General features: G+C 36.9%; 1 protein-coding gene across 3 annotated transcripts in view; it reads right to left on the bottom strand.

The window, feature by feature from the left end:
- LCTL (lactase like) overlaps nucleotides 1–23,673 on the bottom strand; it is a 31,919-nt gene that overhangs the window by 3,136 nt on the left and 5,110 nt on the right. For all 3 annotated transcript variants that reach the window (XM_074234451.1, XM_074234450.1, XM_074234449.1), the window contains 2 exons: nucleotides 905–1,179; nucleotides 529–655 (listed from right to left, as the gene is read on the bottom strand). In XM_074234451.1, coding sequence (XP_074090552.1) covers nucleotides 529–655; nucleotides 905–1,179 — 402 coding nt within the window. The remainder of the gene's footprint in view (nucleotides 1–528; nucleotides 656–904; nucleotides 1,180–23,673) is intronic.

Raw genomic sequence — 23,673 nt, forward strand, 5'->3', positions numbered from 1 at the left:
CTTAATGAACATTTGAAGAAGTAAAATGAGGGAGAATCCATAACCTCCTGAGCCAGAGCAACTACTCTTTTGGATACCTCTAATTGTTTGCTGTCCTGACTCTGCTCTTGGTCCAAACAATAAATCTAATCTTTCTTCCTGATGATTTCTACTGATAGTTTGAAAACAATGCCTGTATGAACTATCCTTCTCCCACCCCACCCCCTTTTCAGTATAAATGTCCTCAGTCCCTCTTCTTGTCAACTCATATCTTAAACTTTTGAAGCCTTCAGTTTATTGTTGTCCTTACTAAAATGTGACAGTCTGAACAATACTACATTTGTTATCTCATAAGGACTGAGTACAAATGAGATTATTACTTAGGACCTGGATACTATACCTCTCTGATAATCTTCTAGAGTAGCATTTGTTATTTCAATAGCCATTATGGTACTACAATAACCCATGATAAATGAGTCACCAAAACACCTGGATGAAAACAAAAAAACTTTTGAATTCAAAATTAAAATGCTTGTAACTAATTCTCACCTTTTAGCATTTCATTAATGTATCCTTTGAGGTACTGTATCCTCCACTCATCACACAACTGAATATGATTCAGCTTTTCAGACATACCATTTTCTGTCACATATATGAGAGGATTGCCATATTGAGTCTGGAAATAAGACAAATTACTGTTTGAACCAACTTTGGAAGGTGTTAGGGGCTCAGACTGAAAAAATGTATAGAGAATATCTAAAATGCTGACTTTTTGAGTCAGAAAAGTAATAACGGCATGTAGCTATATATATATGCTCTTGGTTGAAATTACCAATATTCAAAATTTTATCTATATCAAGAGACTATATTTTATGTTTAGAAAAAACTTGGAAGAGGGCTATGTGCAATTTTTGTCAATAATTACCTGAACAAAGTTGAGGAGCCTCCTAAATCCCCATGGCACCAAATGTGGCCAATTAGAGCCTAAACCTGGCCAGTTTGGGTCAACTAATTCTGCTAAATCCCGATCATTTTGAAAGCTGGGCCCTTGACGGGAAGGATGATTCTTCTCAGTAATGAATCGAGTAGTAAAGTGACCTAATCCCAAGAAGTCACATGTGCCTTTAATGTCACTTTTTTCCTGAATTGAGAAGACTGGTAACCTTGACATCCCCAGGTCTTGTTCTGAACTCTTTCTACCTGTCATGAAAGGGGGGAAAAGCATCTTCAAAAAACAGTAATTTTCCACAATAGTTTGGTTTTAGTAATACATAATAGTAATTACTTAAAATTTGATTTAAAATGTGACGTCTAAATCTTGGGATTTAAGATTATGAAAAAAATCTTAGTCTTTTATAACAAAAGTAAAATATTAATTTGGCTGAGCATCACTATACTAATGCATCTAAAATCTGCCTACAAATTGAATTGACAGAAGCTTCTAAAATCCATTTTTTAAAGTGGTTATGTTCTATTATTTAAATATCATTTTTAAAATGGAATTAAAGTAAATATTTCCCAGAAAATTAGTGGTCAAATACTTCTTAGTTTATATTTGCTTATCTGTTGTATACCCAGTCAATGAGAAGATAAATTCTGCAGAAAAACTTCAAAGCATTTTTAATTAAATGAACACATAACCATTTTATTTCAGTGCAGAGATGAACTGACAAAAACTATTGGCAAATATGATTTGAGAAGACAAAACAAGTTATAGAAGCTTTATGTACACCACAAACACTTTCTTTCCCAGATAGTAAGAAAATACTGCATATAACAAGAATTTATTATTCAAAAATAATGAAATTGCTTTTATTCTAATAAATGTTGGGGGGTGTCATTTCTGTGTAAACAATGAATTTTGGACAAAGATCAATGCCAAGACCTATATGGAAATATATTAACTACAGTTGAACCTGTAAAACATACCAGATTGCTTCCATGGGGAGGAAGGAGGGAAAGGAGTTGGTAGAAAAATGTGGAACTCATAAACTTGCAAATGAATGAATGTTGAAAACTACCTTTACATGTACTTGGGGAAAAAAAAAATGTCAGTGTCAATGCCAAAATTAAATGATAATATATATTTCAGATACTACCCTATTGATCTAAACAACTGTTCATAATGGAAAATAGATGGAATTTTCAAGAAACTCAATATGGACAGACTTATTCAAATAATCATTGTTTTAAAAAATCAGAGGAGACCTATGGAAAGATAATAGAAATTGCCCCCAGCTATACTTGACAAAGAAACAAATGTCCATCAGGGGCAGCCCCAATTAAGAACATAATTTGCAAAATCTTGCAAAATGTGAAATAGAAGAGAGCAGTTCTATTGTCCAGATAGAGGATTGTCTTTCAAACATACTTAAAATATGGTTCCTCTCACTAATTCTTCCATCTTTCCCTGTCTACTGGTTCCTGTTTTACAGACATGCACCATGTTTCCTCATTCTTAAAAATCCCCACTAACTGCTATCTATCTATATATCTATATATAGCATCTCTCCTTACTTTCTTTGCTAAGATTTTATCATTTAAAACTTTAACCTTGACTTTTTCTTTTTACATCTTAGTCCACACACTAAAATACAACACTGGCCTACCTGCTCTTCTTCACACACACACAAGATTATCTTTCATCTACTCTTTTCTTGCATGTACCTACCTATTAATACATGATTTCATCAGAATGTGGGGTCCTTGAGGATAGGGATTATCTTGGTTTTCCTTTGTATCCCCAGTTCCTACCATAATACCTAACAATAAAAACTGAAGGAATGCTTGTGATTAATATCCCTTGATGTTACAAAAAAGATGACTCAATAGAACATATTCTTAAAACATTATTTGGAGGCCCTGAAAGTTTATCTTCGAGATACTTGAAATATCACCCCATTAGAGAAAAATATCCCTGATTGCTATTGGAAAAAAGCATTTGAGAAAGTAATTAGCAACCCATAATTTTCATCTCTTAAGATTCTTATCAGGATAAACTGCGACCATGTTGAGGGTAGCCTTGAATAACAGACTTTTGTAAACTACCATACCACATCTTTCTGGTAACAGTTGTTTGAAAAATGCAGAAACTATTACTCGTGGAATAATCTACATTGAAGGCTTCTTGTTTGTAGATGGCAGTGTGCTGAGGTTCTTAAGATATATAAATCACTTAAAAAGAATTTTAATAGATTAAAGTGATGCTTTGTAGTTGATGCTCGTGGAAAGTTAGAATCTTCAGTCATCCGAAGAGTGAAGAGGTGAATAGTGGTGTTGTTTGTCCCTGCATTTTGGAAGACTACTTTGATGTCAGAGAAGTGATGCCATGACAAGCACATGAATTGGATTGGGGGGGGGGGGCGTGGTTCCAGCACTAAGTCATCAGCCTCACTCTCCTCCAGAGCTATCTGGGTCCAGTGGCCAGGTGTGAATCAGGATGACTGAAGATGGCCCTGGATGCCAGGCAATCAGGGTTAAATGACTTGTCCAAGGCCACACAGCTAGTAAGTGGCAAGTGTGAGGTGGGATTTGAAAAACTCTGGCCCTCCTGGCTCCAAGCACCAGTGGACCTGAATAAGCAGCATATTCCCAACAAAGAATCGTGTAAAAGAAGCAAATAAATGATAGCTTTAGGGATAGATGGTCAGAAAACAGTATGTGAGATAACTGTCTTATAATCCATGTTCACTAGTGTCTTAAGATGAATCATCTGTCTAGTTCTAAATGCCCCTTTTTTATTAATGAGGAAACAGACCCAAGAGGTTAAGTACAGAGCATTGCAAATACCAGAAGGCTGATAAACTCTTCTTAACTCTACAGCATCTCAAAGACATCCCCAAATGCCTGTTGATGTTCTACTTGGTTTGGAGCTGTGAGGACATCTGAATTAGCTCTGGAATTAAAAATTATAAGAGCAGACCCTTGAGAAGTGACATCCAATGGTCTCTGCTCAGTCAGCACATAGTAATAGGATGTGAATTTTATATTCTATGTAAGTTATGCCCCTTTGTTGTTGTGACTTCCAGGTTCCCATTTGCAATCTTATTTCTTACTAGATTTAGAAGGGGAAGGAGGGACCATGTGGACCAGAACAAGATAAGTTTTAAGAGAATTCACTCCCTGATCCCCTGACCACCATCCTGTACCAACCACCATGTCTGAAAATTAATGTAAACAAAATCACAGCAAAAATGATCTGTGATGGGTGGAAGCTGAAATAACTGGGGAAACAAAAATTGGAGCTTCTGAGCATTATCAATTTGTTGAACAATGTATGACAATTGCAAATCTAATTGAGACTAGGCCTCCTCAGTTTCGGACCAAACTCCATATGGAGGGGAGGTGGGGAAGAGACAAGAGTTGATTGTATTAAAAGGATATAATTAACAGGAAGTAAACTAGGATATAATCTTGCATTATCTGATTACAGACTTTCTTAATAGGGAGGGTCACCTCTTCCCAGCCTGGCAAAGTGTTTGCTTTTAATCAAAGGAACAGAGAAACATCCACTGGTTGACCACTTTTTAGATAAGACATGTGGGCCTCTGATGTGAGAGAAATTGGTAGTACCCCCGTAAAAATGAGAGTTCTTGAAGTAAAAAACACTAACTCTGGATGTAGAAAAGCTCAGGATTTTTAATTTAGTAAGTCTGCAAAGTTCATAGATTAAAGCTTTTTCTTAGGCAGTAAACTGCTTACTGCTTGTGGACAGGCTGAATAACAAAGTGACTAAGGGAAATAGAGAAAGAAAAGTAGCCATAAGAGCTGACTGGACTGATTGAGGGTGTAGGGCCACAAGGGCTAGGTCAAACTTTTATAGTCTTGCCCACTTTCTGTGCAGGGAACAGAGGAAAAATTGGGCAAAGGTGAATTCCATTACCTCACCCAGGTCAGGAAGCTGGAGGAGGGGTAGAGGGATGAGCTGAGGTTGTTCATGGAGAATTTACATTTAATAATGGAGTTACATTGAACCAATAGGAGGGAATTTACATTTGATTAGGACCCCTTGCTGCCCAGGGAACTCTTCAGAATCCATCAGACAGGCACAAAACAATTTTTTATATTAAATAACAAGACATATTTCTCCTACAGTTTAAGATGTAACGGAAAAAACTGCATCAATCCTCAGGTCTAGTCTCTAAATAAGAGGGAGAGATGGTCCAGCTTCCCAGCCATACTAGTGCCGCGTTCAAACAATTCAATGATAATTGAATAAAGCTTACACAGTTGGCTTCCTTCTGCCTGCCTGCCTGTCTTCCCTACCTCCTAAATCACTAGGATTGGTCAGCAATGGCTCTCTGGTTCAGTTCACTTAATCATTGTTTGGGTCTAGATTGGTTGAGAGTGAATATAAATAGCCATTGTTTGAACCAGAAACCCTGAGGGTCTTTCCCTCCCAGATTGATTTTTTTTAATTAGGCAAAAGAGGCTATTCTTTGCTTTTTTTTTTCTTACTAGCTTTAATCCCTGAGAAACCATAAAGATCTTGCCCTCCCAGTTTAACATTCTTATTTCTGGCTAGGCAACAATGGTCTTTCTTGACCTCTTTGCTTCATTTCTCTCTTACCTAGTCTTAATCACTGAATTGGCATTACCTCGGTTAAACTTACTCAAAAAGACCAAAGTCTTCCACTAAATTCAGGGCCATCTCCAGTTGTCCTTATCCATATCTGGCTGCTAGACCCACATGGCTCTGGAGTAGAAAATGAGGCTGATGACTTTGCACAGCACTCCCTCACTTGAATCCAATTTATTGCATGTTATAGCATCACTTCCCATGATATCATGTCATCAACATGATGATGAACTAGATATTTTTCCTAGCTCCTACTAATTCCCAATCCTACCCTCTCCCAAAGAATTATGTGCCAGACTAAAGCAATTACAGCTGAATTGATTTTTAAAAAAGAATAAACTCTAATAAAGTTAAATATTTTATTCACATTAGAAAACACTATTAAAGCATTCCCCAACCAACCTTCACATTCCTTACTGGAACCTACTAGTAGGATCCCCTCCCTCAAAGACTTTGCTAGCATCTTTTATCCCTTGCTCAACTTTCAATTCCTATAAAGAGTAGATACTAATTCTACCTTTCACCTGAAGTGGTCCCTAGGTTAGGAGTTCAATATTGCAGAGACTTTCCTTCAATCTTTTAAAAAATAACAGACACTGATTCACCAAGCCAAAGTTGGAAAGAATGGGGAAAGGAAACAAGATGTAGAAATATTGAGGGAAATATCTGGGCTCACCTGGCTCACCTGCAGATGTCTGATTTCCTTCCCATTATTATCTAGCACCTAGACTACTGAAATGTAAATATGTCTTAGCTTTCTTCCAAACTCAATATAAATGTTTTACCTCCTTTCCCAAACTCTCCCCAGGACTTTTCCGTAGAAACTGCGTACTGAGATGGTGGGAATCACCTCAACCCCTTCTGAGAAGTAAATCTGAAGTAGGAGAAATATTGGAAAGAAAAATGTTTATAATCTTTTTCCTCTGCACTGACCATGTAGCTTACATTAACACCAAGCTATGATATGATGTCAATGAACTTTTAGTAAGATACCTTGCTCCTCCTAGGCAAGAACTCTTATCTCAGGCATAAAACAAGGCTCTATAGGCAAAACAATGGTTCCCTGCACTAGTCTGAAAGGATAATGATCTACCAAATACCTATCTCTTCACTGATCTTAGAATTACTGCTCCCATCTACATTTACCTAATTACCTAATCTTCCTGCCCCTTTAAAAACTTTCTCACTCCTCAGTGGAGGGAGGACAGTCCACTCTGGAGTAGGGTGCTGCCCCAGGTGATTTATGCTCCTATACCTTTCCTTACTGCTTATCCCCTCATGGATCTCTCTCTCTTAGTTTCTGCTAACCACAACAATACTTAAACCTTTTTGTCTCTTAAAATTTCTTCTAAGTCAGAGTCAGATCTTTTAAGTGAATTCTTTCATGTTTACTTGAACCCCTGAAACTTTTTAGTTGGACACATTTTCTGGCAACAGATCCACTAAAATAGGAGTAATCTCAATCCTTTTCCTTCATATTCTCCCTTACCTTTCTCATAACATGTATCACATGCTTTGCTCCTCTAACCAAATTGAGTGCTTGACACTAGCCCCTTTCATATATTGGCCACTCTTTGACACCTTCCCAGCTTCCTCTCTAAAAAGCCTTGCTCTTCCTCTCCACCAGGCTGCTGTTCTCAGCCCAGTTGCAAATCTCTTGCAACTGTTTCCTACCTTCTTACTTTTCCCCTCCTCTATGCTACTTATGGCTGCTGCTGCTGCTGCTGCTGTTCTCTTGCAAGCCCAGCTGTGAGACAACACTTTAAGCTGATTTCTCCTTTTTTCTTAACTTTACCATATCAAAAAACTCACTTTCTTTGCTTCATCCTTATGAATTAACTTTGAAGTAACTTGGGGATAAAAGTTCATGCCTTATACTCCTAGCTCAGAGAATCCTGTTATTTCTTCACTTACAAGTGAACTCCTTTATAAGCCCCCATAAAAGCAATCTAACATCCTAGGCACTGGGTCAAAAGGAAAGGAAACAGACACAGCAAGGGTCAGTCCTGGCTTCCCTCCCCCCACCTCCCCAGAGGTCCAGATCCATTAAAGGTTGGAAACAAGGACAAACCTAAATTCCCTAAAGTGGGAGAAAATTGAGACAACTTTTCCATTATACCTTGGGGTGCATTGCAGAGAGGTAGGAGCTATAAAGTGAGTGATATGATAATATAATATAAAGTAAAAGGGCTAAAACACCAAGGACTTCTCAACATTTGAAACCTAGAGCATAAACAGATAAATCAACAAAGAGGGGCAGAGCCAAGATGGCAGGGTGAAGGCAGAGACTCCTCCCAGGCTCTCCCCTAAACCACTCCAAATACCTTTAAATAATGAGTAAAAAAATTCTAGAGTGGTAGAATCCACAGAAAAACTTAGTGAAACAATTTTCCAGTCCAAGACAACTTAGAACATCCAAGGGAAGAATCTGTTACATGAGGATTAGAAAGTCGCAGCACAACCTGGAACGTGTCAGAGTGAACTGGCTCCAACCATCCAGGAACAGTTCATTGGGTGCCAGGGTCTGTGGGGTGATTGCCAGAACTCTCAGCCCACGGATTGCCAAGGCCAGCTTGGAAGGTCAGCAGGAAAACTGTAGCACCAGAGTGAGCCCAGAGCCCAGTCCAACAAAGGCCTCAGAGGACCAGCTGGTAGCTCCTTCCAGAGCACTCAGCACACTGAGGATCAGGGGAGATTGCAGAGATCTCTCCTCTATCCCTGAGGCAGGACTCTGTTGCTTTGCCCATACTCAGATCCAGGTCATAATCTGGACCCCAATCTCAAGAAAAAGGAGTTTTACTGCAGTAGCAGAGCAGGAATCCTTCTAATGGCTCCAGAACAGAGGGGAGTATCTGTGGTCATCCAGAGACCAGAGCACAGGTCTATCAGAGACTCTCATAAGACCTAGGAAGAATTGAGGTTCCTGAGAGGGTATCTCTGAAAACAGTGACAAAAACCCCTCTAAAGCTTGGAACAGTGCACCCCACATCCTGGGAGCAGAACCCTACCCTAGCAAAGAATAAAAGTCATTGGGGCAGCTAGGTGGCGAACTGGATAGAACACTGGCCCTGGAATCAGGAGTACCTGAGTTCAAATCCTACCTCAGGCACTTTATAATTACCTAGCTGTGTGGCCTTGGGCAAGCCACTTAACCCCACTGCCTTGCAAAAATCTAAAAAAAAAACCCCAAAACTCAAAAATAAAGTCATAGACTGGGGAAATGAGTAAACAAGAGAAAAAAAATTCAACCATAGACAATTACTTTGATCTTATGGAGGATCAAAAGTCACACTCAGAAGATAATTAAGCCAACAAGAAAAATATGAATTGGTCTCAGGCTAATGGAAGAACTCCAAAAATATTTGAAAATCAAGTAAGGGAGGTAGAGGATAAATTGGGAAGAGAAATGAGAGCAATATGGGAAAATCATGAAAACAGAGTCAGCAGCTTGGTGAAGGGGATACAAAAAATAGTGAAGAAAATAACATCTTATAAACCAGTTTGGGTCAAATGGAAAAAGCAGTCCAAACGGCCAATGAGGAGAAGGATGCCTTAAAAAGCAAAATTTACCAGATGGAAAAGGAGATACAAAAACTTTCTTAAGAAAATAGAATGGAGGTAAGGGAAGCTGATGACTTTGTGAGAAATCAAGAAACAATAAAAGAAAACCAAAAGAATGAAAAACTAGAAGAAAATGTGAAATATCTCATTGGAAAAAAAAACTCACCTGAAAACAGATCCAGAAGAGATAATTTAAAAATCACTGGACTACCTGAATGTCATGACCAAAAAAAGAGCCTAGATGTCATTTTAAAGAAATAATTCAGGAAAACTGCCCTTATATCCTAGAAGCAAAGGGTAATGTAGAAATTGAGGGAATTTACCCATCACTTCCTGAAAGAGATCCCAAAATGAAAACTGTCAGGAATATTATAGCAAATTTCAGAACTCCCAAGTCAAGGAAAAAATTTTACAAACAGCCAGAAAGAAATAATTCAAATAAATATGCTGGCCTGGGTTCCACACTCACTCTGGTGCAACAGTTTTCCTGCTGACCTTCTGAGTTGTCCTTGGCAATCCCTGAGCTGAGAGATCTGGCAATCAGGATAACAAGATTTAACAGCTTCTACATCAAGGAATATGATATTCTGGAAGGCAAAATAGCTTGTATTACAACCAAGAATCGACCAAAACTGAACATATTCTTTCAGAATGAAATAGGGAACTTTCAAACTTTCCTGATGAAACAACCAGAGGTGAACGGAAGATTGATTTTCAAGTATAGACCTCAAGTGAAGTGTAGAGAGGATAGAAGGGAAGAGCAAATTATGAAGGATTTAATGGTGTTGAACTGCTTAAATTCCTGCATGGGAAAATGATACTGTCAACTCATATGCAATTTCTCTTTTATTAGGGCAGTTAGAAGGAGTATATATAGACAAGGCACAGGAGGGAGTTGAATTTGAAGATATAATATATTATAAGAATGGAGTTAATGGGTAAGAAAAGAATGTCCTGGGAAAAAAAGGAAAAGAGAATAAGAATGGGCTAAGTTATTTTATATAAAAGAGGCAAGAAACAGCTTTTGCAATGGAATGGAAGAGGGGGGGAAGGGGAGGGGGTATGAGTGAGCCTTACTCTTATCTGAAATGGCCTTGAGAGAAAATAGCATACTCATTCAATTGAGTATAGTAATCTATCCTACCCTAGAGGAAAAATAAGAGAAGAAAGTGAAGGAGAAAGGGGAGAAGGGGAGGGGAGCATAGGTGATAGAAGAGAGGGAAAATCCTAGGAGAGGAAGGACAGGATGAAAGGAGAGAGAGAATAGAATAAATGGGAGTGGGGGAGAATAGGATGAAGGGAACTCTAACAAGCAATAGCAACTGTAGGAAAAATATTTAAGCAATTTCTCTGATGTACTTATGAGAAGAATTTATCCATTGCCAAAGAGAGAGCTAATGGTGTCTGAATACAGACTGAAGCACACTTTTTTTCCCTTTCACTTTATTTTTCTTGAGATTTCTCTTTGTGTGTGGGGAGGTTTTGTTTACTTTTACATTATGACTTTTGTAGTAATGTGTTCCATGATTACACATTTTTAACCTATACCAAGTAACTTGCTTTCTTAATGAATGGTATTGGGGTAGAAGAAGGGAGAGAATTTGAAACTCAAGGTTTTGTAAGTAAGTGTTGAAATTTGCTTTTGCATGTAGCTGGGGTTAAAAAAATTAAATAAAATTTAAAAAAAGAAAAAAGCAAAAATAAATGAAATGAAATACTACAACTTGGATAAAGATATGTGAAATTTATATAAAAAAAAACCCATCAACAGAGAGTATACCTAAACTGGAAAGAAAGATAAGTACTAAATTCTCAGGGAGTCTCCATTACAAGAAAAAAACTTAATATCTAATGAAACACTAAATCCTGTGAAATCCCAAAGGAGCATGAAACAACATGAAATTTTAGGATGATTCAAAAGACAACTCCACAAGAAGAAATTAGGAATGAGTATATCAGGTGTTATAACTCTAAATGCTGCTGAAAAATAAAACTCAGGCAATGACAAGGAAAAATGCATGGTGGAGAGTTTCTCCAAAGAAATTAATAACTAACAATTAGAATATAAAAATACTAAAGTAGAGGAAAATCTCATAAAAAAGAAGCAAGAGGCAATAAAGTTTTTTTTTATAAATTCATATACAAACCAAAATCATTAATGAAGACAGGGTGTATAATAACAATGTAACCTAAAAACAAATATAAATTTTGTTTGCTTTTGTCTATCTAATAACAAATATGAATTTCTGGGGGCAGCTAAGTGGTGCAGTGAATAGTGCACTGCCCCTGAAGTCAGGAGGACCAGAGTTCAAATCCAGCCTCAGACAAATAATACTTACTTAGCTGTGTGACCATGGGCAAGTCACCTAATTCTTGCAAAAAAAAAATCCAAAACAAATATGAATCTAATCTCTTATTGTATCAAAAGTCATTGGATGTCACCAACATCCAAAGGGCAGAGGGAGAACATTCCTATACTTTGTGGAAGTATTTAGCATAACTGATAAGGCAAATTTTCTGATAAGGATTATCCATCCAACTTCCTTAGTTGAGGACCACTCCCCTATCAATACTGACCAAGTCCTAATCTTTTTTTCAATTCTATAAGAATGTCTCTTCAAAATCCCACTTCAGGGCTTGGTCAGTAAACCATTCATGGAAAACCTACAAGCTTAGAGAAATCTAATTCCATTTGTTCTTTCTTAAGATCAAACTCTGGAGGCTAGCATATGTTAGTCTAATTCCATTTGTTCCTTAGTAGGACAAACTCTGAAGGTTAACACATGTTAGTTTCTTTATTAAGTTATTTCTTTATTACATGAAGGACAATAATAGAAAACTTAAAGATCAATCAGTCTACCTGAAGAATGGGATAGATAAAAAAAAACTGGACATCATAATATAAGTACCCAGAACTTCTGAAAACAGGAAACAAAACACCAATCTAAAAAGCCAGATTCCCTCTGAGAAAGAGAGACAGAGTACAAGAGAGAGAAAGAGAAAAAGAAAAAGACTAAGAGAGAGAGAGAGAGACATATGGTGGTTAAATGCAATCCAATGACAAGCAATACATTCTATAAGTGGACAGGACACTTTCAAATACAAAGGAAAAGAAATTAAAATATCTGAAGATTATTTTGTACTCACTAGAAACCAAGTTATCTCACAAAGCCCTGGTAATTATACAACATAAATTACTCAAGGCTACCTTGTATTAACAAAAACTCAAACTCCCAATCAAATTGACTCCTTCCTAAGGTTAAATTACAACTAGGTGGCATACTGGCCTTGGACTCAGAAGGATGGGAGTTTGAATCTGACCTCACACACTTGACATGTACTAAAAGTCTGACCTTGGACAAGTCACTTAACTCTGATTGCCTTACATCCAGGGCCATTTCCAGTTATCCTGATTCATATCTAGTCCCTGAACCTGGATGGCTCTGGAAGAGAAAGTGAAGCTTATGACTTAGCACAGCATCCCCCTCACTCAAAACTCAATTCACATATTTGTCCTGGCATCACCTACCTGATGCCATGTTCTTTTTTGAAAATGAAGGACAAACATTATAAATTACAACCCTCCAGACATGCCAGGGGCACTACCTTCTATCATTCATTAAGCTATTCCTTAGTTCCTCTCTGGTGGTCCCTCACTCTGCCCCTAAATTCCTCCTAATTCTGCCCATAATTTTTCCTGGTCCTTCCCAGAAGAGTTATTTGAAGAAGCCATCTTTTTTTTCTCTTTTTTTTAGTTTTTGCAAGGCAATGGAGTTAAGTGGCTTGCCCAAGGCCACCCAGCTAGGTAATTGTTAGTGGCTGAGGCCAGATTTGAACTCAGGTACTCCTAACTTCAGGGCCGGTGCTCTATCCACTGCACCACTAGCCACCCTGAAGCCCATCTTCAATTTGGAATTATGCTCAAAGAGCAATAAAAATGTGCATACCCTTTGATCCAGCAATACCATTACTGGATCTGTCTCCTGAAGAAATCATGAAAAGGGGTAAAAATCCTATATGTATAAAAACATTGATAGCAGTTCTTTTCATAGTGGCAAAGAATTGAAAATTGAAGGGATGCCCATAACTGAATAACTGAACAAACTGTGATGTGTGTATATATATATATATATATATATATATATATATATATATATATGATGGAACAATATTGTTCTATAAGAAAACATGAGGGAGGTGGCTAGGTGGCGCAGTGGATAGAGCACCGGCCCTGGAGTCAGGAGTACCTGGGTTCAAATCCCGTCTCAGACACTTAATAATTACCTAGCTGGGTGGCCTTGGGCAAGCCACTTAACCCTATTTGCCTTGAAAAAAAAACCTAAAAAAAAAAAGAAAAGAAAAGAAAAGAAAACATGAGGGATGGGATTTCAGAAAAGCCTGGAAAGACTTGCATGAATTGATGCTGAGTGAAATGAGCAGAAGCCAAAGAACATTGTACACACTAACAACAACATGAGCTGATGATCAACCATGATGGACTTGTTCTTTTCAGCAGTACAATAATCAAAGACAATCTTAAGAGACTTGTGATGGAAAATGCCATCAATATCCAGAGAAGGAACTGTGGAGTTTAAATGAAGACCAAAGCTTATTATCTTCAATTTTAAAAAGTGGTCTTATATATTATGTATTATGTAATTAAGTTATCTCTAATATTTTCATTCTTCCTGTGGAGATTTGATTCTTCTCTCACAACACATTCAATTTCAATCTATGTTTAGCATGATTACAAATGTAGAACCTGTATCTGATTGCTTTCTGTTGAGAGCAGGAGGTTGGGAAGGGAGGGAGGGAGAAAAATTGTAAAACGCAAAGCCTAGCAAAAAAGATTGATAACAACCACCATTGTGTGTAGTTGGAAAAATCAATAAAATATTTATTAAGAAAAAATAAGATTAAAAAAATGAAGCCCCTTTTCAAACAGTTATCTCTGATGACAGCCAGGATGCTACTTGCAGCTATATTCTCTTCTTCATTCCCTCCAGTGCAGCACCACACTTCTGCTACTCCTGACTAAGGTTGCTGCATCTGCTGTTCTGCTGCTCCTTCTTCTCTTTAATTTCACTGCTTCTATTGAAATTTACTTTCTTTACCTTGCTTTCTCCTTAAAGAACTCTATGAATCAATTTGTACTTTTTTTTTTTTGCAGTATCTTGTGATTGAAAATTTATGGATTTTTCTTACATTCCTGAGTCAAAGAGTCTTGTGTTTTTTCACTGATAAAGGAACTCCCAATGATCTTTGCAATTCTCCCTTGAGCAATCCACCCAACATCAGTTTCATGCCAGGTTTCTGATATTGAGCCATTTGATGGTGCCTGGGACTTGGACAAAAATTTACTTAATTTTCTCAATCTTTAGTAGAAGAAATAAGTTAGTAAGGTAAACCTTGGAAAAAAGTATAGAAATAAATTAATCATAATAATGACAAATTTAATGAGAAAAGGAAAAAGAAATTGAATGTAGTTGTTGAATTCTAAAGGGTCAGTCAAGGTGTTGAGATGAATTTTATTCAGCATAAGCAGTTTGAGGATGTCAATTCAGGATTTTATTTCAAGTAAGAATGGAAAAGATGAATTTTGTGTGGTCTGCATTAAATATGCAATATTTGTATTTCTGCCAGGCCAAGAAAAGTATAGGCTGATTTCCCTCCTGGAAGAGAAGGCAAAGAGATTCTAAATTAAACATCTCACTGTATTCCAGATTATCAAAGCAATGATTCTTTCTTTAAATTGGAAGAAAGGTTTCAATGCCTGGGGAGGTAAAAGAAAGGAAAAGGATTTGAAGAGGCAGAGGGGAATCTTGATCTGAGTAAGGAGAGGGAGAGAAATCTTGTTGCATAGAAAAGGAAAGAAGAAAGAAATATTACATTCCCTTGAAGCTTAAAAACAATAAATTTCAGGTTCTTCCAGAAGAGAAGAGAGCTGGATTCTCTGAGAAGAAAAAAAGCTGTTTATCCTTCAAAAATGTAAAGTGGAACTAGAGGTGTTATCAGATAAGCTCATCCAGCAGGGTTCAGAGGAAGAAGAGAAAATTAACTGCAGTTGGTGGTGAATTGTAGCTCAGGGATAAGGAGGGAGCTACCTAGGTTGACATCAAATAATAAATCAAAGGTCATTGGGTGGTGCTGACTTCTTGCCTTGTGGAGGTCTTTAGAATAACTGATAAGGGACAACTTTAATGGAATATCTGACTACCCTGATCCATCCTGAGTTGAGGACCATTCCCTTGATGGACAAAGCCAGAAAGCAGCTGTTCAATCCTACCTTCTGATAGTACAATGTATCAGAATCCCTTTCCAAAACTCAATTTTGGGGGTCCAGTTTTCTAACTGAACCCTCACACACACCTTGCAAAATCAGCAAAGTAGAGAAATATTAGTAAACATGTATGTTAATCTCTTTATTCTTTCTTGAGATATTTGTCCCTTATTAGAACAACTTTGGAGGTTTGCACATGTCTAATATAATTATTTTTTTAAAAGTCAAACTCATAGAGATCATCATGTGATAATAATATGACATTATAATCTTTGTCTCTTTAACTAAGCAAGATATGCCACAGCATGTTCCAACATGTATAAAAATGGATGATTTATTCATTTTTTGATGCTTTATATGTGCACAAATTATACTACCAGAAGTATCTTAGAAAACATTGCCAAAGGTTATAAAGTTTGGGGCAAGAACTGAAGACCATCAGGGCATGAGTGGCATTAAGTCCTGCACCTTATCAAGGGTAAGGGATAGAGAAAAGTAGACTTGGAAACAAATAACTAGTTAAGAAGATGGAATTTGCACATCTGGAGCATTACTTTAAAATGTAGGAATTCCAAGGTTGGAGTGTTTTTCAATTTCAATCAAATTGGCATTAAAACACAAATGATGGAAGTATAAAACTTTTTTTACAAACATCCTCCAAACTAAATACCATGGAGAATTTCTAACATACATACATACATATATGTATATGAAGATTAGCAGCTGATATACAAAAATTCATCAAGATAAAATCTAAGGAGAAATAGCCTCAAGTATCAGTACAGGAATGCTCAAATTATAAGCAAAAAGCAATCTGAGCTACAAAAATTACTGTAAGTAAGCAAATTTTACCTTATAAAAATAATTGGGAACTGATGAGATGGAATCCATGACTGGACTATGACTCTGAAAGGTAATACCTTAATCAAAAGAAACAAAATAAGTAAAGGGGCTGGGGGATAGCATTGTACATTAAAAAGGTTATCTCTGAGGTACCACTTCATACTCATCAGCTTGAATAAAATGAAAAAATTTGGAAAATGATTCTTTGTACTTATTAGATTGGCTAAAATGACAAAAATGGAAAATGATCAATGTTGGAGAAGATGTGGGAAAATTGAGACACTGATGCATTGTTAGTAGAGTTGTGAACTGATCCAACCATTCTGGAGAGCAGTTTGTAACTATGCTTTTTGGTAATAAAATTGATCTAACAATACTAGTAGGTTCATATACCAAAGAGATCATTAAAAAAGGGGAGAAGACCCATATGTACAAAAATATTTATGACAGATTTTTTGGTAGTGGCCAAGAATTAGAAATTGAGGAGTTCTATTATTCTAAAAAAAAATCATTAGCAGCTGGACTTTAGAAAAGCCTGGAAAGACTTGCATGAACAGATTCTGAGTGAAGTGAGCAGAACCAGGAGAACATTGTCCACATTAACAGTAACATAGTGAGCTGATCAACTGTGATGGACACAGCTTCTCTCAGCAATTCAATGATTAAGGACAATCCTAAGAGACCTGTTTTGGAAAATGCCATTCTCATCCCAAGAAAAAGCTATGGAATTTGAATACGGAACAAAGCCTACTTATGTTCACTTTTTGAAACTTCTTTTGTTTTTTCTTTCTCTTGTTTCTTCCCCCTATAGTTCTAATTCTTCTTTCATACGGAAATCTGTTAAACATGATTGTACATGTAAAACCTATATCAGATTGTTGCTGCCATAGGGAAATGGGTAGAGAAGAAAGGGTGGTAGAAAAATGTGGAACTCAAAAGCTTGCAAAAGGATGAATGTTGAAAATGATCTTTTCATGTAACTGGAAAAAAAATTTCAAAGGTATAGTTGTGGAAGGAAATCCAGGAGTAAAAAGTAAAAGTATGGTGAAGCATTTGGATGAAGATCAATTAAGACAGAAATAGAAGAGTTATTAGGGGCAGCTAGGTAACAGTGTATAGAGCACTAATCCTGGAGTCAGGAGAATCTGAGTTCAAATATGATCTCAGACACTAGTTGTGTGACCCTAGGCAAGCCTCAATTTCTTCATCTGTAACATGAGCTGGAGAAGGAAATGGTCAACTGCTCTAGTATCTTTGCCAAGAAAATCCCAAAGATTTTCTATATGCTAAACAACTACAATAACAGATGATATATTTCATACTAGACCACCTGTAAAAAAAAGAGGAAATAGAGGGAAACAGATGACAAACCTGGGCATTGTAGCATGATGGAGTAGTGATGAGAACTTCAGCTATCCAGATCTCTAGTGGTACTATTTAACAAAAGTGGAACAGTTGATAATTTCTTTATTAGAGTTAATGATAAATTCTTAAGCTGTAAGCAACAAGGGGAAATTTTATTCTGGATATGATTGTCACAAACAGGAAAGAAATGGTTACTAGAGTAGATAGGATGGGATCCTTGGTCTCTGCCTTAAAGTTTGTGATGGAGGAAAGGAAAATTGAACATGATCTGGTATGCATTGTGGATACTAAAGAGAGTAGATTTAAGAGATTTGAAAGAAAAGATATGTGAAATACCATGGATTAAAATTTTCCAGATATAGTTGAATCCCAAGAAAGATGGGGAATTCAAGAATGAAATTCCAAAGATACAAAGAACCAGGGGCCAGCTAGGTGGCAGTAGATAGGCCACCAGTACTGGAGTCAGGAAGACCTGAGTTCAAATCCTATCTCAGACACAATAATTACTTAGCTTTGTGACTTTGGGAAAGTCACCACAACCCCATTGTCTTGCCAAAAAATCCCCTTAAAAACAAACAAAACCCCCCAAAGAACCAATTCCAAAAAAAAAGAAAGCTGTTGAAGAGATGGGCATTCACCAAACTAGATTTTTAAAGCATATGTATCAGATGAAGATAGCAAGGGTAAGTAGCAGTTCAGGAATATAAAAATGTGCTTTATTCCTGTAAGAACTAAGGAGGTGTCAGGGGCATCTAGGTGGCACAGTGGATAAAGCATCGACCCTGGAGGCAGGAGGACCTGGGTTCAAATTTGATCTCAGACACTTAATAATTACCTAGCCATGTGGCCTTGGGCAAGCCACTTAACCCCATTTGCCTTGTAAAAAAAAATTAAGGAGGTGTCAAAGATCAAAATTACTGGCAAGGAAAAAGGTTTTATTTTATTTTAAAGTTATGTTGTAGAAAAGAGAAGAATCAAAGAAGGGCTAGGCAGTCAATTTGATGAGGATGACATTAATGATAAATGATGACATGGAAGGTAGGGTGCTCAATTTATATTTTGCTAATGCTTTCTCTTCCATGGATAATTATCTTTGACCTGGAAAGGATAGAATAAAAATGCCTATCAGTTAACTGATCCCTGAGAACATTAAGGAGATAGAAGTACTGAACTGTCCTTGATGAGTTCAAGTCACCCAGTCCAGATGAACTGCTTCCTCTGCTACTAGAATTGACTATGCTCAGGATTTCTAATATCTCAAAAATGTAAGCACTGACTAAATCCTTTCCATTGTATATACAAGGTCATTTTTAGTCCTAAATAAACTTTTTGTTGTTATTGTTGAGGCAGTCAAGGTTAAGTGACTTGCCCAGAGACACACAACTAGTATCTGAGGTCAGATTTGAGAACATTCAAAGCTGAATGCAGCTTATGCCAAACCAAATACATTGCTAGAATTTCTCCCTCATGTGGATCAGTTGACAACTAGTGAGATCAAGCAAAAAAGCTTCTGTTCAAACCTTTTGCTAAACTCATCACATTCCTAGGGTTTCTCCACTCAGAATGAAAACTTGTTTGATTTGTGAATTCTTTAGGACACTTTTCACATCTATAGGGCTTCTCTTGGGCACCCTAATGCCTAGGGAATTTGATCTCTCTTAGTGATACTTAGACTCAGAGAAGACAGGAGAGGTACCACAAGACTGGAAAAGGAGAAATGTCCCAATTTTCACAAAAGGAAAGAGAATGGAATCTGAAGACTATAGTCTAAGTTAGTGATTGACTGGTAAATTGCAGTGAATGAATTCCTGGTAAAATTCTAGAACATTATTAAAGTGATGATTAGTGGATATCTAGAAAAAAAAGAAGCCATCAGATCTCAATGACTTCATCAGAACAACTATTATTTCCCTTTTTGAATGATACCAAATTAATATATATAAGGTATATTACAACAGATATTATTAACCTATATTTTAGCAAATAATTTCATAATCTTTAACACTACCTTTGTTGGAAAGATCTGGCCTAGACAATGGCACATTAGGTAAATCTAGTACTAGTTAAATGGTAAAACGCAAAGAGTAGTTAAGAGTGATTCAGTGTCAGCTCAGAAGCATGATTCCCATAGAATTCCAACTTAACCCTACTTGGTTGATATTTTTAACAATGAATTAAAATATCAAGAAAGTAAATATAGACATAGCATATATTAGATTTTTTTTTCAAGAAAATGGGGTTAAATGATCTGCTCAAAGTTATACATCTAGGTAATTATTAAGTGACTGAGGTCAAATTTGAACTCAGGTCTTCCTGACTACAGGACTGGTGCTCTGTCCACTGCACCACCCAGCTGCTCTTATATATTGTATTTACTAGAGTGAACCTCAATATCAATCAATAGTGTGAAATGATTACCAAAAAATTGAATGCAATCTTGGACTGCATTAAGAGAGAACATAGTTTGTTAGTTCCACAGTAGTCTATCCTGAACAGACCACATTTGGAATATTATCTTTAGTTCTGGTTTCCATATTTTATGAAGTTGAATCAAGTCAATAAATATTTTTTAAGCACTCATGTTCCAGGAACTGTCTTAAATTCTAGGGTTATAAAGAAAGGTAAAAGATAGTCCCTGCCCTTAAGGAATTCCTAATCTAATGGAAGAAAGGGCATTCATAAGCTAAAAATTATCTGAAGAAAGGTAACTGGTATGGAAGAGGGTATGAAAGAACTGGGGAGTGATTAGCCTAAAGAAGACTCAAAGAAGATATGATAAATAGCTTCAAGTATTGGAAAGGGTCATCTTATGGATGCTTGACCTCAGAACTAGGACTAATGAATGGAAGTAGAAAAAAATGAAATTTAGGTTTGATTTTAGGAAATAGTTTCTAACAACTGTTGTTGTTGTGTTATTTTTCAGTTACGTCTAACTCTGTGACCCCATTTGGGTTTTCTTGGCAAATATATTGGAGTGGTTTGCCATTTCCTTCTCCAGTTCATTTTATAGATGAGAACTCAAGGCAGATAGGCTTCAGTGACTTGACCAGGATTATACAGTTAGTGAGTGTTTGATGACAGATTTGAACTGATAAAGAAGAGTCTTTCTGACTCCAGACCTGGTCCTCTATCCACTGTGCTACCTAGCTGCCCTCCTAAAATTAAGAAATATTCAAAAGTCAAATAGGCTGCTAGTAGATATCTCCTTGATATTTGTCTTCAAAAGAAGGGTTTATCTGATGTGTCATATAGAAGAATCCCCCAAATATTGAACCTATGACCACTGAGATCCCTTGAAATCTAAAATGTGACTCAATGAGTAGGAGGTAAGGAAGTTGGACAAGTATTGTGGAGGGATTTTTCTAGAAATTTCACTATGAAAGGAAAAAAGGAATATGGCAAAATATCTTCAGAAGAGTCAATGAAGAGGTTTTTTTAAGGATAGAGCAAGACCTGAGCATTTTTTTTAGGTATCCAGCAAGAAATAGGTTAGAATAAACAGACAGTGAAATCTTGTCTTTGCTGTGCTTCTCAGTCAATTATCTAACTCTAAAGATATGATTTTAGATGTGAATGCCCTATTTGCTTAAATTTATATTGTGGTTACCCTTAATACAAATAAAGTCTATTCTCAAAGATTTTATAGCTATTAGAAAAGATCTTCTCTTTCCCTCCTTATCCTTTGGACCAGAGGTATCAACCACTAGCAGGCTACATTGCAGTGCACAACACTCCCAAGTATTGTCCAAGCCAGATTAAAAGGCCATTGGGAAATATTTAACAAGATGAATTAAAAATACAATAATACAAAAATACAATATAGATAATATATATTTTTTCTAAATCATTATACAGCCCTCACACATTTATGTGGCTCCTCTTTTTATATTAGTTTGATACCATTATTTTTAACCTCTATCTTTCCTTGAGGCAGGTAGATGATAGAGTAGAGAGAGCACCAATTCAGGAGTCAGCAAGATGTGTGATGCTGGGCAAGTCAATGAACCCTGTGTGCCTCAGTTTCCTCATCTACAAGATGAACTAAAAAAGGAAATGACAAATCATTCCAGTATCTTTGCCTAGAAAACCCTAAATAGGGTCATGAAGAGTCTGAAGCAACTGAAAACAACTGAACAACAAAATTGCCCCAAGCAATAATTTCTTCTGGTTGTACTTGATCAAGTCCAATTGTTCTTGACTTTGTCTTAAGCATTATGTGAAGGATGGTTTAAACAGATTAATTGTGTCTGGAAAGTCTGAAAGAACAGGTAAATAGTATTCATATCTGCTATCTTTTATATTTTTTCTTTCTATTCAGTGAGTCTTTCAGAATCTTACATTGGGCCATTGGTACATTCAACCTGGGCAAGCTGATTGGAAGACTCAGTCTCAAAGATGGAAACAGAGGTGGTTGGGGGAGGGTTTAGGTCCCTGCATAGGGAGGTATGCTTTCCCTCCCCACCTTTTACCACTCTCCCACCTCACTCAGGATTTCTAGTGGCCAGAGATCAGTGGCGGCTGCTAGAATATCCATCGCTCCCTTCACCCTGGAGTCTACTTCAATTCTGCATTAGGATTCCCAACAAGTACTGTACCGGAGTCCTCAACAGCCACAGCAGGACTTTAGGAAAGAATGAGACAGATGAAGGCTCTGGAGTGGACATTCCAAAAAGCAACATGAAGACTGATGCACTTGCCAGCCAGAAAGGCTCTTCTCACTCTGATGGAGGTTCTTCAGAGCCCCCATATCTTCAGCCCCCCACTGTTGTTATCCCCTACAAACTGCTACATGGGTGGCTGCTAGAATTGTAAGTGAATTGAGAATGCTGAGGAACTCCTACAACACTATCAGGAGTGAAGACATTAAGACTTTTATCAAGGTGGAGATTCAGCTTTGAAAGAGGAAGAAAGACTTGAATAGAGTGCTTCTCTTTCCCTCAGTGAACAACCACCTTTAGTAATTTTTGTGTTTTCTTTTTCCAGGGGCCTTTGGATAAAAAGTGAGTAATACCTGGAAGTGTGTGCCCTCTGCTAACCTTATTTCTTTTTGAGAGTTCTTTCTTCAGACATCTAAAATTACCTTGATAACTTTCTAGTCTGACTATAGCTCTTCATTCTTAAATAATCACATAAACAGCATTACATAAATATTTAGCTATAATCTCTTCTGGGGAGTTTATAGACTAAAACTAATGCACTAATTAATACACCTTTGTAGTTTACTTAGACAATATAAATCAAGTCATGTACAAAACAACACAATATTGTTAAAAAGCATTATCTTAGTCTAAAATTAGAAATCAAAGGGATGTTCTTTAATTGGGGAATGTCAAAACAAGCTATGGAAAATGATTGTATTGGAATATTATTGTGCTTTAAGAAATGACAAACAGCTTTTGGTAGTAGTAGAGAACTGGAAATAAAAGGGATATTCATCAATTGGGGAATAGCTGAACAAATTGTGGCATATAAATGAGATGGGGTATTATGGTTGTGTAAGAAATCATTAAAAGGGGGCGGCTAGGTGGCGCAGTGGATAAAGCACTGGCCCTGGAGTCAGGAGTACCTGGGTTCAAATCTAGTCTCAGACACTTAATAATTACCTAGCTGTGTGGCCTTGGGCAAGCCACTTAACCCCATTGCCTTGCAAAAACCTAAAAACAAACAAACAACAACAAAAAGAAATCATGGACAGGTGGAACTCAGAAAAAACTGGAAAAACTTACTTGTATTGATACTGAGTAAAGAGAAAAGAACCAAGAGAACATCATACACATTAACAGCAACACTGTGTGATGATTAACTTTTAGAGACTTAGCTCCTCTTAGCAGTTCCATGATCAAGGACAATTCTAAAAGACTTGCGATGGAAAATGCCATCCACACCCAGAGGTAAAAACTATGGAGTCTGATTGCAGACCAAAGCTTATTATTTTCACTTTTTAAAACTTTTTTTTTATATCCAGCAACACCACTACAAAGTCTATATCCCAAAAAGATCACAAAAAAGGGTAAAAAATTCACATGTGCAAAGTATTTGTAGCAGCTCTCTTTGTAATGGCAAAGAA

The sequence above is a fragment of the Macrotis lagotis genome, chromosome 4 (assembly GCF_037893015.1).
Source record: "Macrotis lagotis isolate mMagLag1 chromosome 4, bilby.v1.9.chrom.fasta, whole genome shotgun sequence".
NCBI lineage: Eukaryota > Metazoa > Chordata > Mammalia > Peramelemorphia > Peramelidae > Macrotis > Macrotis lagotis.